General features: G+C 38.7%; 1 protein-coding gene across 1 annotated transcript in view; it reads right to left on the minus strand.

Moving 5' to 3' along the window:
* The window catches only part of PCNX2 (pecanex 2), a 166362-nt gene that overhangs the window by 85839 nt on the left and 57172 nt on the right, over window positions 1–23351 (minus strand). Inside the window, exons 15-19 of the mRNA XM_026062780.1 lie at window positions 22196–22306; window positions 20513–20604; window positions 9139–9248; window positions 6815–6911; window positions 4714–4842 (exon numbers count right to left, since the gene is read on the minus strand). Of these exons, the coding sequence (XP_025918565.1) occupies window positions 4714–4842; window positions 6815–6911; window positions 9139–9248; window positions 20513–20604; window positions 22196–22306 (539 nt within the window). The remainder of the gene's footprint in view (window positions 1–4713; window positions 4843–6814; window positions 6912–9138; window positions 9249–20512; window positions 20605–22195; window positions 22307–23351) is intronic.

The following is a 23351-nucleotide window of genomic DNA, read 5'->3' on the forward strand; positions in this document are numbered from 1 at the left end:
CAACACATTTTCACACTGAGTCTGATTCTGTTCAAGGAATATAACTCTCTTACATTATGGCTTTCTTGATTTTGGAAATCGAAATTCTACTTCCATTTCCTATTTACAAGCATTAAGATTTCCTCAAATTCTGTTTTTCTTGCATTACTGAAATGACTCTTGCTTTTCTGTAATGTCTTCAGAGGCATAAAGTTAAAATATATATGTTCTACAGTGACATGTCCCATTCACTGATTTTAAGTATCAGAAGCCAAATTTCAGCAAAATTTGAGGGGTTTCAGACAAAGCCTTTTTTCTAATATCATTGAATAATAATGAAAGAACAAGTCTGCCTTTATATAAAGATCTGTAACTGTGGTAGGAGTAATTTGATTTTGAAAGATTGGAAAATATCATGCTCTTTCCAGTCCATTTTTCTTGTGATTAAAATGTCATTCTCAGGAAACAAATAAATGAGGTAACTTTTGAGCTGTATAATTTTCTGAATCATACTTCAGAGGTCACCCAGACGTCTCTGTGAGAGTAAATGAAAATCTTGGCTGATTTATGAGAGGGGTATTTAAGTTCAGCACTCAATACTAGTGCTAAGTTATCACCTGAGTAACTATTTGTAGCTCTTGATTTAAAAATCGGCTTATGCTTTAATTCAAAGACATCTGCAAACATAAATGTGGGGTACACTTAATTTGAAAAACTCATCTGATTTGCAATGCTGCGGTCTAGGCAGCCTTCATGAATTTCATCAGAGAAAAAAAAACAAAATAATGATGGGATAGCAAATCCAAGAATAAGAGAGAAAAACAAAGAAAATAGAACAACTGAACAACAGAAGGGTTGTGAGTTACATGGGAAGCGGATAGCAACCACTATATTTAGGCTGCCTGTCAGTCTCTGTTATGAAAGAGGCTTCTTAGTAAAAGGTCACAAGCATCAGCACTTCCACTTATTGCAGAAGGCCTTTGAAATTCAGCAGGACTAAAAAAGCCTTCAGGCTCAAGAAGTACTTTTGCTTTGTCCCATGAAACTCTGCTTGGGTTTAGTTGAATTGTAAAGCAATAAAAACTGTCCTTTCCCTTCTCTTTCTTGGATTGTTCAGGAAAACATACTTTCAAAAAGAACAGCACTCACTCAACCCCTAAAGCTATGCCCTCATCAGACAGCACTATACTCAGCAAGGGCTACAGCCTGAAGGTGTAGGAGCAGAGTTAGGTCAGACTCTTCCAGACCATCTTTTCAAAACATGGCCCTGCTGGCCCTGTTCTTTGCTTCTCAGCCAATGTATGCCACAGGAGAACCCCAACATAAGGGACCTTACAGAAGGGGCCTTCTCTTCCCTGAACGAACCTTGGATCCCTCCCTGTCCCTACTGGTTCTCTCCATTCAGTTTAACCCTTCTCTCACTCACAACTCATGTTTTGAATCCTGTAACTCAAGTGATTTTAATATGTGCAGTAGAAGTGAAAAATCATGGTCAAAACCCTGACAATGATAGATATGGGAATTATTACCAATGCATATAATGGAAATATCTTTTTTAATCTTTGTATATTTTTTAAAGACATTGCATACAAAACCTATGTAAAGCAGCATTATCTAGATTGTAAAATTCAGCATCTAAAAAAGTTAAGCAGTGCCAGATTTATGTGGCAGCACTGTACTCCAGCCTTTTTGAGTATGCATTATGAAAAGTCTTGATCAAGTATCATTTTCAGTACAGCTGAATCCAACTACTCAATAATGTAAAACAAGCTTATAAGAACAACAAACACATTCCAACCATATTTTCAAGCTCTTCTCTACAACCTTCTCTACAAAAGGATTAGAAATTTACTATTAAAATGACAGCTGAGAGCCTCATATAAACAGGTGACTCAGGAAGCTGCCATTTTAAGAACTACATAAAAAATTAAGAATTCAACTGTAAATTCAGAAGAGGTGATAATAGTGGACATTTGAGGCAGAGCTCCCATCTTTCCTTTCCGTGCAGAGGCCAGGTCACCAAAGAGAACAAATTCTATCACAGGTTATATTACACAGAATTTGTATTTCTCACCTTTCCCACCTTTGATTTTGCAAGTATTCTTTTTAGGGTGCTCTCACTGCTTTTGATACATATTGATGATCAGATGTAGCAAAAGGCCTATGTTTTTAAAGTAGGGTTTACCATCAAGGTATTTGAATGCAAATATGATAATTGCATTCMAATTTTGGCAACATCTAAAGTGTCTAAGGTTTCATATAGGACCAGATTCAACCCTTTGCCCTTACCCAGAACAGCTTCAAAATGTGCTGCTCAGCTGCTGACTAATGCAATGGCCCCAACAGGAGGCAGTTGCTCCTTCTTGATCTGGCAGACATGTACAAACTCATCACAAAACACATTTTTTTCCTTCCAAAACAAAGCTGGACAGGAGTGACTGTTTCATAACATGGCATAATGGTCAAGACACCCAGGAAGTGGCTGACCCTGGACCAGTTACCTCTCTGGCTGAAGGGGATTCAGAGCTACTCCCACCAGAAAGCCCTGGGCATCTGCCTAAAAGTTACTGTGGTCAGGTCAGTGGCTTCCACCCTTCCTGCTGAAGGCAAGTCACTGCAAGAAGGCTCGGTGGGAATCGCAAGAAGGAGTGTAACTCTATTGGCAAGGCAGTCAGATACAAGAAGGGAAGCGGAGCAGGAAGCAGAGATGGGTTCTGGTTCCTGTTTCTAGATTGATTTTTTTGTAGGTTGATGATGATTTCATGTAAAAATGAACTAGGTCTTGACTTTTCTATGAACTGTTCAAAGAGTTGACTGTAGCATCACCTCTTCAGATCGTGTCTTATAACAATGAGCCTTACTCAGCTCTTTAAAAGAAGAGGGAAAAAAAACCCTGTTTTCTGAAGAGGATTGAAAGTCATGGAACTCAAATGAAGGCATCTTCCTGCAGTCTTCACAGGTGGGAACTAGGACTCCCTCCTGCTCCCAGCATGCCCCACTTTGATAGCTCCTGCAAAGCATATGGCTACCTAGAACTCAACTCTGTCCCATATCCTGCATTTAGAACCCAAGTGTCGAGAAGCAGGATTTTGGATTCCTTTCCCAAGACCAGGCACTTATGAACTGGATGTTGAATGACCTTATGATGTGATGCTTCAGTCCTTTATTGTTATTAGCCCAATAGGTAAAAGTTAAGCTCTGATCACAGCTAAAATCTCCACTGTGAGATAACCACTAACATTGTGTTATAGTTTGGAGTGAAAACATTTGTTCTTTTTTCCCCATTTTACACTTGCAGAAAAAAAAGAAACCCCAAATCAACAACATTATATTAGATGCCTCTTGCTTCAGAGATTATGCATGGAGAATATATAGCATTTTGGGTTTTTTTTAATTGTTTTCAATTATGCTTTTGGAGCTTTGTACAAATTCATTTACTAATTATCCAAATGTTTGTATTAAAGGCCAGGAAGGAAGCTGGGTCTGTATGTAACACATTAACACCCTCAGGCCACTGGTTAATCTAGTAATCAACCATGTGGATGCCTATAGAAATTAATTATAATGGTAGGAAGCTCCATTCTCAAAGTTGAATGGTCAATTATCCATCACAGCTGCTTTATAATTCCAGCTTCCAAAGCTGACAATTCTTACACAGCTATTCAAGCAAAGGAAAATAGTAAAGGTCATGTAGCTAAACATTAGAGATGATGTATTTATTATTACTAACATTAATACAAAACCACTACAGAACGCAACAGATTAATTTTCAGTATTAACCTTGTTTGCTTTCAGCTCCTTAAGGAAGAGAATTGGTTTTCTACACCTAAGGATTTCTGATTAAAAAGGGTCTTATTTAAATGGCATGTTATGTACACCATAAACACGTATATAGGCCAGGGCAGGTCTGGCTTTTTTGTTGCATTCTGCCACCTCCTGCCACTGCCAAGGGGTTAGGAATGCTCTCCTCGCAGAGGAGCACTCAGAGAAAATTAAAAAAAAGAAAGAGATTTCCAAGATGTGCCACAAAATCTTCTACTTCAAATCCAGATAAATTGTTTCTCCGAATTTCTGAACTGATTGAAGATACCCTTGCAGAAGTTCTGGAAGCTATTTAAAATTTGCTTTTAAAAGTCAATCAAGTCCTACACCATGGATGTAATTGCTACTGCTGAAGCAAATCAGCACTGAGACTGTGATTTGATTGTGTTCCTCAGACTTGTGGCACATGCATTTTTTTGTTGCCTCAGTTCTTCCCTACTTGCTATATTAGCACTGCACTGTGAGATAGCAGTGGGAGTCTCCTGGCGAATTGGTTAAACTGTTTAATTGAGATAGAGGTACCAGATACCACAGGGGTTAGGCAAAGAGCATGCATAAATCAAAAATTGCCCTCTCTTCCTTCAAGAGATCTCCCAATGCGGAAGAATTAGCCCTGTTAATTGTCATCAAAAGCAATCACATTTGCTTACAGTTTGTATACAGATTGAAGGAAATATGGACAGAAGAAAAAAAGAGGAAGGCAAAGCACTAGCAAGCCCCAGCAACAAAGAATGAAAGCAGCTTCTGCCTACAGAAGTAGGATTGAGTGTCAAATGTGCAGAAAAGTGCAGATCCCAAAAAACAGGTACATCCTGCAAAGAGAAAGTGTCAAGAATCCCATTTAACTGAATACAAAAACCAGTGGCAAAGCATGACAGGAATGAGACATGGTAAAGAGAAGAAATGGAGTACCTGCGTCTGGCCAGTCCCGCAGTGCTCTTTCCTGAACTTCTGCACCTTCAGCCTCAGCAGTTCAAGGGCCCAAGAATGACTGAACCATGTGATAACTGTGTTATTGTAAGATATCAGACAGATCCCTGCCTACATGACCAACACAGACATAGGAGAAGATGGACAACATGTGATAATACAGCTGTAGCACGACTATATTTTGGAATTACATCCAGGATCTTAGTCGTGAATTTGTTTATTCTTTTGTTCTTGTTTTCAACATATTGAAGCCTTGCTCTGCATTTCCCTCTGCACGGTGAAATGAAACCAGTTAAGTGGACAATCTTATTAACTGGTTCAGTCCCCTGGCAAAGCTGCATCTGCAGAAGAGATGAGGTCAGACTGTATAATGCTCCAACAAGGGTGCTATCAGCAAAAGATACAAGTGAGATATAAATGAGGGGGGATGAGAAGTTTTTTGTTACATCTGCCATATATTACCTATGTACAAGGATGGACTGACAGTGAACTATGCCAATAACTGCACACCACAAATGCCACAGAATATGAGCAAAACTTTATCATAAATACTTGTTTTTTTACTTCCTTGGTTACTAGCTGCACATTTCATTTTTCAGTGTGTCCCTGTTGCAAACAGTTTAGTTTGCAAGAAGCTGTAGCTCATTAAGCAAGCTACAAGGAATAGACCTATCACTTAATCTTAAGTGGGCCTTAATACGGAAAGCACTGTAAGATAACGTTATACATGGTAAAAAATAACAATCTAAGTAGTAGCTTAGCAAAGAAAAGTAGAAACCACTGAAAGTGTGAGATAAACTTGTGTGCTTAACATAGGCTGTCTAACACTATATAAGATGCCCTAAAAATAAGGCACCAGATGTACAGGACCTCTGTGCACCCCTCTGAAGAGATATCTGAAGGCCAGGCCAGCTACCACACTAGCAGCCTGTACTACCGGACACTGAAATCTATTGACTCTCAGCTCATGTCTGAGGGTCAAAAAAGGGCAGTGTGTCTTATGTGCACTCTTTGAAGACTCCTTGCTCCTGTGGGCAGTCAGGACTTTAGGAACACTTGCCTATGTTGCAAATGGGATGTGGTCAGAAAGAAGGCACTATCTGATGTTTGGGAAGCAGGACACTTCACAACTCTTGGAAAAATCTCATGCCCCTTAATACTTTTGGAAACTTGATGATCTTCCACATGAACTCCTGAGGAGATCAATCTCCTTTAGGTACCAGTTAGCATTTTTTATATAAAAAAACAACACAAAAAGAAAGATGGGTCACTTTGGATGTTTAGGATGAAGTGGGATATAAACTGGCATAAACTTAGAACAAGGAGGCAGACAGCTGGAAATGAGTAGCCTGCCATGAAAAGAAGAGAAGGAGAAATGGCAGTGCCTGGCACCAGGCATGTGGGTCCTCTCTCAGACTAGCCAAGTTTCACTTGTTTCTTCCACTTCTGGTTGCCGAGGCTGATCTGTACTCTGCTTGGCTTGGCTGGGGTGGAGAGCATACAGTCGAGAGCATTTTCTGGCAAAGAAAAAGGAATTCCTGCAAACTGGGTCAACTCCTAAGCCTAGAGAAAGAACTGAAATGCCCTGTTTAAAAACAAGCAATTCAGTAGACCAAATCCTGTCCCCACTCTGATATAGATGGGAGGTTGGCAGGACTACTCACCTTTTTGAATGCTTGTTGAGCTGTTCATCCTACCTTACGCACACCAGGTTGCCAGGCTGTAACTCTATGCACAGCATCTATGAGTATCACCTCTCAGAACTGGGATTAGATGTCCCATTCCCAAATTCTAAGACTGCATTTCACATTGACTATATCATGAATCAACATTACTGACTCCTCTAAAGAAACCCTACCAAAAGGAAATTTGCAACATCTCCCTTCTCCTTTCCTGCCTCACTGAAGAGATCTATTTAGAAGAACTTCCTTCAGTTTCCCTCAGTGGATATAAAGGAACAGATTATATCTCCTCTGGCTTTCTGTGCTTTTAGTGAAAGTTGAGAATATTTAAAAGATTTCTCAGTGTGGAAAAAGGAAAGAAGAGAACTTTGCACAGAAAGCAATGAAAAAAGAGGTCTTACCACTGATTCTCTCATCTTTTCTGGAAGCGGATCTGCTGATGAATCTTCAAAATGTTGACGTAGGAAGTGAGGGACAAACTTGCATTGAATAAGAGACCTATTATTTAAAAAAAAAAAAATCCTAGTTAGGATACTTCTGAACACACCTAATAGATATGGATATTCCTGGAGAGGGCAGAAGAGGAGTAGCCTCAGTTTTCCTTCCTTATGTATGCAGCGTCTATCTTATCTTTTTGTAGCTGGCAACTGATACAAACCAGTCCTACCTTTGATCAGAGTGGAACTTCCTTGCCAACCAGAGTAGTTCAGTCAGTGTTACTTGGTCATTTAGAGGAATGATTTGACAGGGTATTATTGTATTCATGCCCTTTATTAATATTTCAGTTAAGCTCAAACCAATATGGGAGCTCTTTAGAACCACATTAGGAAGGCCAAAGTCGTCATTTCTGTATAAATAACACGTTAATTCCCAGTTCAAGATTTATGTGTTACTTTCTCCTCCATCTTGAACTTTATGCTGTAGGCCATACCTTAAATACTGCTTCCAGTCCCCTTAACTTCCTTTAATTAAGTTCAGAGCAGTTTAAAAAATATCTTAAACCTCTTTTTTAAGGGATTATACATTTTCATCATGATTGCATTATGAGCATTTGATGATGTTGTATACATATTTTAATCCTAAATAAGATATTTAACAACCATTTCAAATGCTGATGATTTCATTAAATGTTATGGAATCACGAACTAGATTTAAAAGGTGAAATGGATTTAAGGATTTAAGATGAATTCCTTAAAACAAAAGTCTTAAGGAAAGACGAGAGTTTTCTATTATTACAGAAGTTAATAAAATGGGGTTCCTTTCCGGGTGGGGAGGGGGAAAAATATATTAAAATTACTTGAAAACTGAAAGAGCTCACACTTCCATGCTGACTTGGAATTTACCTGTCTGTATCTTACTCCAAATCTGAAAAAATCTCCCTATTACTGCACAAAGTTTCACTTTCTTCCTTCTGCTCTCATACCTGGATTCCACACTGTAATGTGGAATCTATGAAGTAAAAGGCATCTACACAAAGTCTGATTCAGGTCTAATTGATGTCAATGAAAGATACAGTGGGCTTTGAATAAAGTTAATGGCAATAATATAAGCAATTCTTCCTACTTTGCCACATCACACCCTAGTAACATGTAAATATTAGATTCCCTGAATCTTCTGGAAGAAGGAATTTTTCAGCTTTTCAGTGAGATTTATAGGGATGTAAACTACTGTTAGTGCCCTATATCCTTTTCCTCCTTCATCAGAATTCCTCTCCTTTTCCCAAGTGTCTCTCCTCAAATATAATCTTGAATAGCCTAAAAAGCCCTCCACTTCCCCCTCTCTCTCCAGCATTACTAAAGTGCGTGGCCAATCACTCTGATTTGCCATATGACTACTAAACTCTTCATACGCTAAACAGCCTCGTCTAAAGACATAAACAGCGCAGTTAATCAAACTGAAGGGAGAGAAACTCTGGATTCCCTCATAGATCCTTTGCTCTAGCCTAGAATAAGACTGAGTTGTCTGTGAAGCAGGATCCCAGATGACATGGTGGTACTGGCCTCAGGACACCCACTCGCTTGCTTAATCCCATAGTCATAAACTTATATTACTAGTTGCTTGTGTATCACCACAGCCCCCATGAGAGCCTTATGACACAGTTCCCACATAGGAAAACTCCTGCCACTCCTGACCTATAGTTCTACCAGCATCTCTCACATTTTCTCAATTGCAGATCACAATATTGGGACTTCTCCCTTGTTCCCAATGTCAGCTCTTAACTTATGCTACCTTTCCTAAAGCAGCTTTAGCAGAACATGTCAGAGCAGAAAGGAAAAGAGGTAATCTCAGAAGAGAGGCACAGCCAACTAAAACTGACCTTAAGCAAGAACTCAAATTGTCCATCTTCCCAACATACGAAATGCCCTTTTTCTTCCCATGGTGCTACCCAATGTATATTCTGCAACACTGGTAATCTGTGTGTCCCCCTACACAAACAGCTAGTCTTCAGTATAGTAAGCACAATTCCCCAGAGGATGAAGCCTCCCTCAGGGTATTTGGAATTGCTGTTGTAAAAAGCACCAGCCTTACCACCAATCGGTCTGAAGTGGTTCGTTTATTTACAGGACAGACACCAACCAGCCAAACATGGTGAGGGATTTCCATCTCACCACAGTACTTGGGGGAGACAATCTCTGTGATTCTGAAACCCAAATATCACTCTGAACAAGCCACAGCTTGTGTGTTGCATGGAGCAATCAATAAACAACATTTGCAGGCAACTTACATCAGTACAGATGGGTCACTGCTTTGTCTGCTGAGGTGATAAGAAAGTGCAACTAGCAGGCCACAGAAAGCAGAGAACAGCGCTGGAATGTGCTGTGCATCCCAGGGTTCCTGAGGAGGAGGACAGAAAGCAGAGTACTTGTAGGTTAGGGATAGAGCACTTTTAATTTTCTTCTTTTCTAATGAAGTAGACTAAGCTGTACATGCAGTGCTAGATATATAGTATCTAAATTTGTACATATTCCATATATCAAGGATTTATAATCCTTTCTTATATCAAAGTCTATTATTATGAGAAAGGCTGAGATATTACAGGTATGTTTTGTTCTATATGTATTGTAACTCCTCTGTAATCAGCAGTTAGCAACGAAACCAGAAAACCACATGAAAGACAGCTTTTCTTTTCTCTGTAATGAAACACTAGGGGCAAATTTTCATTAAAATGAGATGCAAGTGAAATGAATTGCACTATGTTTGCCTAACTCTAATTGATATGTAGTTACTTGACCTGTGGCCAGCTTGCTTTCAATATATGCCAATGTCACCTAAATCAGGTGTTGGGTACAGTTCTGCCACCTCACTCCTAAACCTCCCTGCTGCTCTGCATGTTACATATAGGCCTTGTGTGCTAGATAACAAACCAGAGAGGGAGGGTGCTAGCCAAAGTATGCTACCTCTCTGAGTATGGGAAGAGACAATTTACACACTTGCTAATGCTCTCTGGGCATAACCAAAATGGAAAATCTCCTTGAGTGGCTTAAACAACTAAAACTGGGTAGTGCTAATAAGCAAAAGAACAGGAAGCTTAATGAACACTTATCAAAACCAGCTTCATCTGCGGGATCCTCAGCTACCTGTTAGGGAGCTTAAGAAATACTCATGAGTCCTGGCTGTAACAGGACACAGATTTTGGCTGAGAAAGACACAGAAATCTGCGGGATCAGACCCATGGCTGTTTAACTCATCAGGCTTGTTCACTGCTTCTATACAACTTCTACCTGATCAAGTGAATATGGGGGTCACCAGACTGACATCACAGCACTTTCTGGGTAGGTTTTGAGAAACAATGCTTATAGGATCTCTCAAACATTTAGCTTTGTTCAGCTAGTATGAGCAAGGCATCTTCTGCACTGTCTCTTTTGCTTGAAAAGCTTCACAGTTTGTATATGACCAATATTTTCACAGAATAAAGTGGTTTCATTCATCTTGTTTTGCACAGATGTATAAGTGATTTCTTAACAAAGCTGACTCACACTAAGAACCATTCCATTTCTTTCATGGGCAATGAACATCTGGACAAGGCAAACTAGCTTATTTTTAAGGGGCTTGTCCAATCTACCACAACATGAGATTTCTTTGGAGTTTAATCATGCAGTACCCACTATCTTAAAAAATGGTGTTATAGAAGTGAAATTTTACTTCCAAGAATCACCTTCCCCTCTACATGCTGCTAAAAATCACAAAGATGAAAGAGAAGCATCTAGTTCTGCTACACAATATTAATCAAAATAGTTACTGCAAACAAAAGAGAACTACACAGTATTTCAAAAAGAATCCAGCATCATTTACTTGACAAATTTCTTCATCCATTTTACCTCCTCATTCAGGTGACTTCAAATTTTGTGCCAAATACATTTTGCGCTAAATTTTCCCTTGTTTAGTTTCAGTTCGGAAAGGAATATTCTTTAAAACACTGAAGAAAACTAACTGAAGCCAAAATGTTTTAAAAATGGCTGAATCAGAGTCTATTCAAATATCCATTGTATTTCCAGGGTAGTATAACTGCATACAGATCCACCCAGCAGCTTCTAGTGCATAAACTGTCCTTTCACCCTGCAACTTCTCTCAAAGACAAAATACTATAAAAAGCCCATCAATATCAGATATCTAGTACTGAAACATATCAGTATCTAGTTTGAGAAATTATTCCACTTCTGTCTCCTGTAAAACAGAACATAGTTGATTCCCCATATTAATGTCTCAAGATCTCTTTACTTCCATTTTTTCTGCACATTATGCATTACTTCTGCTTTTGGATGGCCTGTGCTCCAGTGCCAAGGCAGGACAGTCATAAGTATTTGATATAAGCCTAGAGAATATGACTTTCCAGAATAATGCTACACAGTGTTTTACAAAAGATGAGAATGAACAAAGGCGTCATTTCTCCAGCATCAATGCGACGTATTCCAGTCCATTTTGTCATTTTCCTCCCCCACTAATGATGCCTGGTAGAGCTTTAAATTAAAAAGATTTAAAAAAAAACAATATAAACAATATAGCTGATAATTGGACAATGATTCTTCTCAGTGGGAAAACAGGAATGACAGGTTTTATTCTTGGAAGCTAGTATTATCTGTCATACTAGACAGGGAGTTTGACTTCCTGCTTTACCTCATTTGCTTGAGGTGACATGTAGTGCTTTCATATACAGTTTTGACTTTGATGCAGACACTCACGTAGACATTTTTAAACAAGTGAAATGGACTTGCAGGGTTAAGGATGAAAGTGATGAGTTAAAACAGATACTCAGGCAGGGAGGTGGGGGTGGCAGTAGTGGTGTTCCATTTCAACCATAGAATCATCTAATCCCGAAACAATCCACTGAAAAGGAAGATAAAGGTTTCTTTGAACTTAGAAGCCTTTTACCACTGGTGAAGGTGGGGAGGAAGGAGTATTTTTAAAAAGTGGAGACCGTAGTTTTCTATCCTTTGTAATTTATCCTTTTTGCTTCTTTCTTCCCTTAGAACTGTGTTGCAAACTTTTATCTTTCAAAGATGTATTAAAATAAATCGTGTCCTACTCCAGAGACAACAAATGCCCTGAACACAAGCAGAACCACTGAGATAAGTAGAAATACTTGTTACTTTTTTACAAAATAGTCCTCTCAACTCAAGAGAGATTTTGTAGACTGCTGCAGAATTTGCATTACTGAAAGAAGACAATTCCAAGTTGTTCTTCACAGAAGTGCACAGACCTTCTAATCTTCCAGTCTCTCATGATTTTATCACCATTCAACCAATATTTTTTTGCCCTTCTCTTCACTTCCACTTCCCAGCTTCATCATGGATCTACACTTTTGCTCATATCAAACAATATGCAGGACAGCTGTTGACAGTTAGTTGTTTCAAATGTCTAAACGTGTGATGCTAAATTACAAGGAACACTATCATCTTACTTCTGAACTTATAAAATATTTACTTTCTGAATGAAAATATAAAAAAGGAATCCCCTCCTGCAAAAATAGAAGAAAATGGTAACAGCAACATGTTCTGTACAAGCTTAACTATATTACCATCAACAGTGAACACGAACAACCAGAAAAAGTCAGTTGTTCATGGAGCCTGCATTATGCTTGTTAGAGACAACTTCTAGGGAGAGATCCCCACTAGCCTTATCTTCCCATCATCCACAGAAAATGAAACATTTCTTTCCCATGACAGCTCCAAAAACTTGTTAAGTGATAAATTACTAGAACATTGCTATCACTACCCATCCTCATCAATGTTGTCTGTTTCTTTGCATGCCCAATGCCTATCTGGAACCATCACATTTTCTATGCTGAAACTGTAAAATTGCTTAGGATGGGCCTAAGGCAGGGGTGCGCGCATCTGCATACACCACCTCAGCCCATAGGGCCCCAGACTGCAACTAGAACTCCTGGGCTACAGAGTAAGGTGAGCAAGAACTTCAAGTTGGAGGTCCGAATACTCATGTTTTACATAGTGGTGAGTTTATTTTAAACAGGAAGTACAGGTTTCTACAATCCTAAGAACGGTACCACTATGCAGTGATATACACCTATAAAAGTAACCCTGGCCCATTTCAGATTCTGCAGACAATTTACTTTTTCTGTTATATCCAGACATTAAGTTTATATTATACACACAGAAAACTACAGACATGCCTATTGAAAAGTATGACTACAGTGAGTCTGACTATGGTTAAAAACATCATCACTCACTGAGAGGCATAATATCTGACAATTCTCTCCAAAATTAACATTCTTAATAGCTCTTGCCTGAACCTCAGGGGTCTCTAAATTGGAAAGTAAATAACATTGATGGGCCTTGTCTTTAAAACCTCCCACAGCGCTGGAAGTATTTTATGCGGTCAAAACAAAGGTGCCTAATATTCTTATACTTCTATTTTTGGTCATTTAGACATCTGGGAATTCTGTGTATACACATAGGTCCATTCAGTGCTGTTTAGAAATATATTTGGGCAGTCTCAGTAGACTGAGGGAGACATATGCATGCAATTCTTTCCCATTATAAAACTAAGACAAATATGTCAGAATTAGTACACAGATGAAGGCTCTGTTGCTGAAAACAGCGATCAAGAAGCTTTGTTCCAACTCTGATTCTGATTAATGAGTTCAGAACTCAAATCAGACAACAAATCAAACTACATCAATTGTGAGCTGAGAAGAATGGTTTAAAATACACACAGTATTTTTAGTAACTGTCCATTGAAGCTATAAATAAATACCAGAGACTCCCTTATTCAGGTAAAAGGTAAGAGTTACGGAAACTTTGTAACCTTCATTAAAAAAATATGTACTTAAACAGAGCTGGAGGAGGCAGCATTGCCACATATGATCATATTCACTTCAGCCTGTTTTTTTTGACCCAAGTTCAATATCTGATTTTTTTTCCAGGCTAATTAAGATAACCCATAAGATCCTTAAGAAGTTAAAAAAAAATCTAGACCACAAACAATAAACCAGCTCTGGATGAGTTTCAAATCCAAACCAGCTGCCTGGAACAGAGCACAGAAGAGAAGAACTGACTGATTCCAGAACATTTTGGGACATGCTCTTCTACCTCACAGCAAAACACTGATGTACCAGTTACTGGAATACTAGAGACAGATATCAAGATGGCTAAATTCCAGACTGAATATTCATGAAAAAGATATGAAGAAAAAATACCTTTTTTTTTAAAGTATCTGTTAAATATCCATGCACAAACCACAAAACAGATGGAATGGGAGAGAAAAGACAGCATACCATGCAATTCTAGTCAAGCGAAAAACATGGTACAATAGAGAATTTGTTCTTGTGTGTCCAATCTGATGGATATAATATCTGAAAATAAAAACATCTCCTCCAGGAAACAGAGATAACCCTTTCATATATCAAAGCTAAGATAGCTATTAGAGTGGCCAATTTCTGTTCAAGATTACAGGACTAAAGCTGAGAGCAGAAACAATGCCAGGCTGAAGTGAACATAGATAATTTAAACTAAACTCAGTTACCCAGTAGCTTCAAAAATAAGTAGAAAGGTGAAAATTTGATGTTAATAGATGTAACAATGCAAGGAATGACCAAAAGAGTTGATAAAACTGTATTTAGGTTTTAGAGCTTTTTATTAAACAAAACTAAAAGAAAGTTCATGAAAGAATTGGAGTAATGAGGGGTGGTACCATTGAACAGAGGCATGAGAGGTAAAGAAGATCTCAATGCAACCAGGAAAAGCTCAAGTCTTTGCACTTCACAGGCCAAGACATTTATCTCCACTTCTATCTGAAATCAGGTTCACAGTACACAGTACTGTTGTACGTAAGGTTGGATAAGCAGCTGGTGTCACATCACTCATGACAGGGAAGTGTCACATGATAAGATATATGAAAAGATGCTTTGTAGCACCTGAAAGTTATAGCCAAACCATCTTTGCATGACTGTGATAACATGACTGTAAAACAAAAATACATCCAAGTGACTTAGAATCATCACAGACAGAATGACTTCTGCTCACCAGCTATGCCAGAACAAGACAGTGACTTGAAAATCTGCTCCTCACACAATATGCTGCTTTGCCAGCACTGACGAATACAGTCCTGTCCATCAATCTTCAAGGCTCCAAATGCACAGATTGAGACCTGAAACTCCAGCTACTTTGAGTTTTGGGATTTCCTGGAAAAATTATCTGTCATGATTTTAGATACAATTCTCTGTACCTGACTTCTTAGTATGAACAAATTTAGTGGTTTTTTTGTGTTTCAAAACAAAAGAAAACTAATCAAGCCAGCAGTGGCACCACCAGAGGAATATCTGCACCTATCTGCAGACTCACAGTGCCTTCACAAAGACAGCAACCAAAGGCAAAGCCTTGGAGAAGGAACCCTCTCACTTCTCAGAGTCACTTCCAAACAAGATGTCCCCATTCCTCCTTCAAGTGACAGAGTGCCCCCATCACACAAAGCAAGCATAGGCCTCTCCATCACATGTCAGGTTTGCATCTGGCCTTGTAATGAACTGTCCCTTATTTTAGTTGTATGGAAAGTGCATGTCTGATCACATAACACCATGTGTCTGCCAGGTGACCAGTATGCAGACATCCCCCAAAACATATTATATGCTTCTGATCAGATCATATAATGGGACATGTAAGCAGCCTGCCTAGGATCCAAATTGCACATTCACTGCTAGCACAAGTTTAGAAATCCATTTGTCATATTTTAGGTGATATATGCATTTGATCCATGAGAGAGAAACATTTTTGGTCATGTGATGGTGAAGGAACTGCAAGGTCCTTCAGAAAGAGTGGCAGGGCCAGATGAACAATTTGGGCAAGCCAAATTTTGTCTGCAGACTGTAGGATGAACTCCCAGTCAAGAATACTACCTAATAATTTCCTCAGACAATTTATCTAGGAAGAAAATAAAAAGATGATTATTAAGTTAAGCTAATGATATGCCTACACTGCAGCTGCTGTTTCATAGAGACCCCCAGTTGGTTTTGTACAACACAATCCAAAAGCAAAATTGGTCTGGATAAGGCACAGGATTTCAACACAGACCTATTTACCCCAATTGTCAGAGCTTAAGTTAGCATGTTGAAAGTTAACTTGAGCAGTTATACAGTTGTGTGGACACACCCTGAACAATCGCTCATTTCTTATTCTTTCTTATTCTAAAATTGGAGTGCAAGGGCAAAGAATTAATGGATGTGAACTAGCTACTCTAAGATCATTTCAAAATTTGACTGCAAATAACGCCTACTATTGTAGGTGTGTATACATAGATTCTGTTCTGAAAATGAACAAGAAAAGCTCACTTAAGAACACAGATCCATGATAAAATGAACAGAATGCTTATTCATTTAAAAAAATGTATGGAAAATTAATTCCTCTTCTAATGAGCTTTTTCAGGAATAAAATCACATTAACAAACATAGAAAAATTAGGCTAGACTATTTCACCCACAAGAACCATTAAAGAAGGAAAGTTCAAGCCTGCTACTACTGGAATGGGTCTTCAGCCTGGGCGTTTGGTTTGAGCAATTGCCCATCAGTAAAAAAAAAAAAAGCACAAGCACTTAGAGATCCGTTCTGCCCTTCAATTTATTTCAGGAAATAGAACTCTGCCAGTTACATCTGCTGAGCTATAAGGCATTCTGCTGATAAACAGTACTCATTTGAGAAAGCTACATTTCAGCCAAGTAATAAGATTTGCAACTCTGAAATCCTGTCCCAGAGACAGGCTATCATGTTTCTCTGCCCTGAATCTTTTCAGCAGGGATGATTTTTGACCTCCATAAACTACTGATAATTTTGCTTTAGCCTGTTGCTTTTGCCAAACTGGCTAAAAGCGGAAAGAGTAAAAATATAACTCCTTTTGAAAACATCTTTGATTAGACAACTGGTGACCTGGGACCTCTGCCTTCCTGAAAATCACTTTTTTGTTATTTCTTCCCCCTAGCTGTCTTGCCCTTATGTTTGTAGCACACATCTAGCATGATACTCAAGGGCTAGGTTTTCCTTCTTTGTTTCTTTTGGACACAGCACTGGTCTTTCAATTGGTTTCTTAGATGCTATTTCATGAAAAAAAAAGAATAGCTGTAAAGCTTAAGGGCGGATGTCTTTTGTATCTTAAAGACAACCACATATTTAGTATCATCTTTGTGTGAACAACAGCTTAATGAAACAGGCCCTATGACATTTGTTCAGCTTTGAGTGAGACTCTACAAAAATCCAAACCTGGATTTGATGAGGATGAGAAGTTGTAGCCCACTGCATATCAAAACAGTTCCACTTTCTGACAGAGGTATTAGACTACCTTTCATCATGATGCCTACTCAGGGTCACATTCTTCTGTTACATTTAAGGCAAATCTTACTCTTCCTGCACCAACCAACAAATAAGTCTGACAGAGTCATTCCCTTGAAATGCTCTAAATAACAGCCCAAAAGACAAAAAGATTTGGACCTGATTGAAGAATAAGGAGGGTTAATGCAAGTGCTCCTTTCATAACTTGCAGAAGAAAAACCTATGAGATCTCAAACACCCCAGCAGACTAAAATGATGAGCTGAAGTAAATGGAATCATATTTACATGCTTTAAATTAACCTCCTTAGAAGTGTCTTCACAAGAACAGTGCCATAAAAATTCAAATTAGCTGTAATTTCTGTGTGAACAGAAAGTCTGCACTTAATATTGGTAATTTACAACAGATATCTTGTAAATCTTTCACAGGACTCTACAACTTCAGGGTAGCATTAAAAGCATATTTCTAAGCAGTTTGAAGTCTAATCCACAAGGAGATTGCTTATCTACAAAGCCACCTGCATGTTGTAATTTTAAACTGTTATGCTGAGAAAGGGGTCTGTAGAATATTTTAAGAGGCTTTTCCTATTTACAAAACTATTTTTTAAAATATCAGTCACACAACTTCCCTGCCCTCAACTAGAGCATCTTCCTTTTTCAACCTTAGGGGCCAAGTGATCATTTCCCAGATACTTCCTCCTCAAACAGTGGTTCAGCTCAATTCCTTCCTCCCATTTAGCTCTCCATTTTTCTTACTGCTTCTCCTCCCTCATTAGAGATTTTTCTCCCTATATCATCACAAAGAGGCACCTTCTTCACTCCCCATCTACCAATTTCCAATTCATTAATATAGTTGGGAAATGGTAGCAAGAATACTAGCTACTTTAGGAAATTGCACAGGGGAGACAGTTATGTTTTCCAGCATCATGCAATTGGGGCATGTCAAACCAGTATAACTCATATAGTGGGTGAGCCTAGGGACAGGAGATTTCCTGGGAGTACACCACACGCTCAAAGATACTTAAGTTAGAGTGTCTTAACACAGCACTGCTCAGCAGCTGAGTTGCTGTAGTTTATTGGGTATGGACTCAAGCCACCTCAGACACAAGATAAAATGGTGGCTTAACATATTTTACTTTAACACTGGGAATGGCTAAAAACACAAGCACAGACAGTTACAGGAGCTCTGATCATCTGTGATAGACCATTAAGGCATTATAACTTGAGCATTTTGATTTAAGGTTCCTATTCAAAATTTTAAGTGGAAAACTGTTAAAAGCCATTACAAAAATGTTTATGCTCCTTAAAAAATCCCCTTAAAGAATCATTTGATAGCACCTCTCATCTGTGTAAATCACTGGGCTGGATGTTGACAGGATGCATCCTTGGCTGTTGTAGAACCTCATAATGGGCTCTGTGTGTGTGCTACATATGTGTACATGAGAAAGCACTGTCCCATGTGCTGCAGGATGCTGAAAGCTGCTTGTAAATCACTGCACACCCTGATACACCCCTGCATGGGCACTGACAGTACCTAAACTGCAATGTAACACTGCCAAAAGTACCCTTGTAAAGGGAGAAATTTTATCACAAGTCAAGGATGAAATTCTGGTTTCAATGTGGTCATTGGAAATTCTACAGCAGACTTGAAATCAGCCAGAATTTCATCATTATTTTTTAAATAAAACAAAAAAATGCAGAGGACATATACATTAACTGCAAAAAATAAATGTTTAAGATTGAAAATGGCTCAGCGTGTAGCATCTGCCAAAAAACCAACAAAGCACTGGGCATCACCAGGAAGGGTACTGAGAGCATGACAGCATATAGAGGCATAGTAAACCCACATCCTGAGCACTGTACACAGTCGTAGTCTCTACATCTCAAGAAGGTCATAACGGAGTAAGAGAAGGCATAGAGAAGGGTAGCTAACTTAGCTATTCCTAGGAGCATGGAGCAGCTGCTTTACAAGGAGACACTAAAAAGGCTGGGACTCTTCAGTTTGGAAAGGAGACTGTTGAGGGGGAATATAACTGAGGCCTACAAAATTGTTAAGGCAGCAGATAAGGCAAATGCAGAACAGGTTTTTCACAAATCCTGCAGTACTAGGAAAAGGCAAGACTCAGAGACATTTACCRATTTTAAACTGATCTGCTAAAGACAACATTTCTCTACACAGAGGACAGTGAACATTTGGGATTTGTTGCACAGAAAGCTGTGGAGGCAGATACTACCAGCACATTCAAAAAGGGATTGGGCAAATTCATGGACAACAGGTCCACAAACAGATACCAAATGAAATAGGCAGGGATGCATTCTCTAACATCCCTAATCCAGCAATTACAGATAGCAGTGGAATACTAGGGGAATGGGTGGCTAACAGTGGTCTTGCTTGCATTAGATCCCTAAAATACATTTCCCTTTGCCACTGACAGACAAAGTACTGGGTTAGATGGTCTGCTGAACTGCCTAAGACAGACATTTAAGTTCTTATTTTGGTTTACCCCCACAGTTTCAACATTGCCACAGGAAGGCAATGTATAAAATTTATATACTTTACACTCTCTTTTTGGCTTTGAACCTTGTATATCAAGATTTTACTGTGGGACATGAGGTTTTATTGCAGGCAATCTTCTCCACCATAAAACATACAACAATGGAACATAAGCTGATCCGGGGCTGAACCAGTGTCCTTATCTGCCTAGCAGCAAAGAGGCTATATAGTTACATGGGTGCTATATTATCACATGACAGAGTAGCACAGATGGGCCACACCAGTTGGTACTAATAACAGCAGCAAAGCCCACCCCTTAAAGGGCTTCTCAGGCCCAGTAAATCCGTCCCCAAAGCTCCAGTTTACAGAAGTGTCAGTAATCACCAGCATGGAGAAAACAGAGGAAAACTCAGAATTAGAGGAACACCGGTAGGCTGTTGTGAAGCAACAGCAAAAAAAACCCCTAATTCTTCCTCAGGAAATAGGGACATTACAAGGAATTTGGACCAAATTCAGCCTTGCTTATACAGATCAATGGGTGTTTTAGCTATTTAAGCTATGGCTGATGTTAGCCTTTGTAGTGGCAATTCAGTTGATCATTTCATATTGATATATGCAAGAGGCAAACAGTTACAGCTATTAGCTAAACATTTACTCTAGTATTTCTACTACAGTTTCAAGGTACTTCAGTGTAGCTAATAGCCTAAGCCTATCATGATAAATAACAATTGACAAAGTAGTGCAAGACAATTCTGATCTCCCTAGATTAGATGAATTTTGAGCTCCCTACATGCATTGTAAAAAGTCCATAATGCTACCGAAGTTTTTCTGACTTACCTTCACTGCACTGAAGCAGAAGGCGTATAGGACAATCAAAACCACAAAGCTTCGAGAAATGCTGTATAGTGAAGATATGAACCCAGCAGCAGCTGAAATATAGACATTACATGTTTGTTAAATTCTTCCTAAATGAGAAGCTGCAATCAAAACAAAAAAAAACCCAAAAAACAAAACCACAACTCCTTCACCACCAGAGAAGTACAGATTAAAAGCAGATATTACAAAACTGGGTGTTCACAGAACACCTTCAGCGCCCCCATCACCTCACAAAACTGTCTGCAGCTAAGAGTGCAAGCCTGATGCCACTCTATTCAATATGTTTCCCATGGACATGAGGTCTCACACTACTGCTTTTTATCCTGAACATTGTTTTTACCAAAATATCTCCAAGTTTCTTTATGTTCTTACATAGAAGGAATGAAACAATCTTCAAAACAGACCTAGGATAATTTTCTAGTCAAATGCCACATGGAATTTTCTTCCTTCCCTCTGCTCCTGGGATACAGGCCCTGGTAACATCCAACTACATCTTAACTCGCCTCTCAACCATGATTCGCACCTTATTCAAGATACATGAATGAGCTTAAAGGGAGAGAGAAGGATGCCATCTGGTCTCTTACTATAACTTTGAGAGCTTCCAGAACCAGGGTAGGAGGTGCTGTCAGACAGAATTAGGAGTTCAGCAATCTCAGCAATGGAAATACATGGGCTGCAAAACAGTGCTCTGATTAGGGGTCAATACACACTGTAATCATCATTGTGGATGGGATGAGAACTTTATCCAACATGTTATTTCCTCCAGGTCTGCTATGTTATTTAAGAGACAAAAAACACTCGTTATTTGTACTAGTTTTAACCATTTGCCAAAGGCTATGTCTACAGCAGCAAGTAGAGTGATGCATTAAGAGAGGGTTTGTAGAGTGAAAAGTGCTGAGGATGACATATCCATGATATATGTGTTTTGAGATGCTTTACTGCAGACTAGCTCTAGTCTGGTCCTGTGGTCTCTACGCTTATTAGTGGCTGGAGTGCATTAGGTGTACTTCTGGAGTGCACCTTTCTTTATGTTTCATCCAAAATGAATCCAGTTTGCATAATCTGACATCGCTCCACGATGCAAAACAGAGCACAGTAAGTGGGAACAAAGATAAGGTTTGTTTCTGATCCAAACTAAGATGACAATTAAGATGTACCCAATCTTCTCTGTTATTTAAGGTAAAATGAGAAATAAAAGCCACCACCACCACCAAAAAACAATGCATGTTGTCTTGTTTAATCTCTGACTGAAATAATGCCACACATGATCACATCCAGTATCATGTGAAATGCCTTATTATGGAACAATGCAGACTAAAGCTTTTTTTTTTTTTTTAAAGAGCATTTTAGCAGAGTTTTTTGTAATAGTTTTTTTTTTTTTTAATAGAAACAAGAATTATACTGGATGTGCTAGAAAACAGCTCTCTGAAAACAGCAGCCTACAGCACAGCTTGAATACAACTATTCAAAAGCAAAAAGAAATCTAATTGAGGTGGTCCTGTTAGTACCCATCCCACTCTCACAAGATTACCATTAGCTGTTCCAACTTTAACACGTGCTGTGCTTTAAAATGTGCAACAATATACTTTAATCTAAGGTGACAGGCTCTGAAAGGGACAGCTCAGGTTACAGTAAGCTACTTACCAGAACCACCAAAAAGCAACATGTCTATTTGCTCCAAGAGATATATGCAAAAGGTGTTGATTTGAGGGAAAAGACCAAGAAGAGAAATTGCAGGAAAACAATACAAAAACACTAAAGGAAACAAAAAGATACATGTTAGAACATATGCATAAGTACAATGTATGAAGAACAGAGAAACATGCATTAAACTAAGATAATCATTCCAAGAAATTATGAAGATTACTCAAGCCAGCATACTTTAACATTAGTAGCAATGATTACATTTCACTTCTCATCCATACAAAATTATTCTACTTTACATGCAAAAAACTGAGGCACAGAGGTTAAATTTCAGCTTTATTTTGGAAAACAAAACAGCAACAGAAAAATAGCATTATGTAGCCTCCTTAACTGTTTCTCAAACACTTTCAAAGTTACATTTGTTTTACTTAAAATACAGAAGGAAATCTTAATTTGCAGACTTTGAAAATTCCTCCTTGAATCAGACAGGTGAGATTAGTCAAGTATAGCTATAAAAATTCAAAACAACAAAAATCTTTAATGGCTAAGATTCACAGTATCATGATTATCGCAGTATCTGCCTCCAGCAGCAGTCAACAGCAGCCACCTGAGAAAACATATAAAAATGGAGCAAACTTATAGTGATATTTCCCCAGAATATTGCCCCAAGCTTCCAGCAGTGTGTATCTTGACTTTGCAGTATTGAAAACACAGTTAAAATAGTTAAGAAACCCAGGCGTAAAACCCAGGCTGTCACCTTTACATAGCTTCTTTCTAAACAAAACAGCTAATTTACATGGCTACCTTAAAGTCAAGGAAAAGCAGGAGTCATAATTCAGGTATTTGTGCTTCTGATCTTATGTTCTGTCCATTTCCAGCCATCCATCCTTCCCATCCTTTTCTCTTACTGCCACCCTAGAAATGCTAAGCGGAGCTGCCTAGCAAAGCATTTAAGCACATGCTTGACATAAGTCTCGACTTTCAAGGATGCAGATACATGATTAAACATATTCTTACTGCCTTGCTGTACTAATACCAGAATGCTCTGCATCTTGAAGGACAGAGACCTGTGTCAGCCACTCTTCCTTGTAAACAAACATGTATTTGTTACTTTACATGCTAGGAAGGCTGCAATTTTCTCTGCTCACTCTGATAA

Source organism: Apteryx rowi, unplaced genomic scaffold (genome assembly GCF_003343035.1).
Source record: "Apteryx rowi isolate R43461 unplaced genomic scaffold, aptRow1 scaffold_193, whole genome shotgun sequence".
Taxonomy (NCBI): domain Eukaryota; kingdom Metazoa; phylum Chordata; class Aves; order Apterygiformes; family Apterygidae; genus Apteryx; species Apteryx rowi.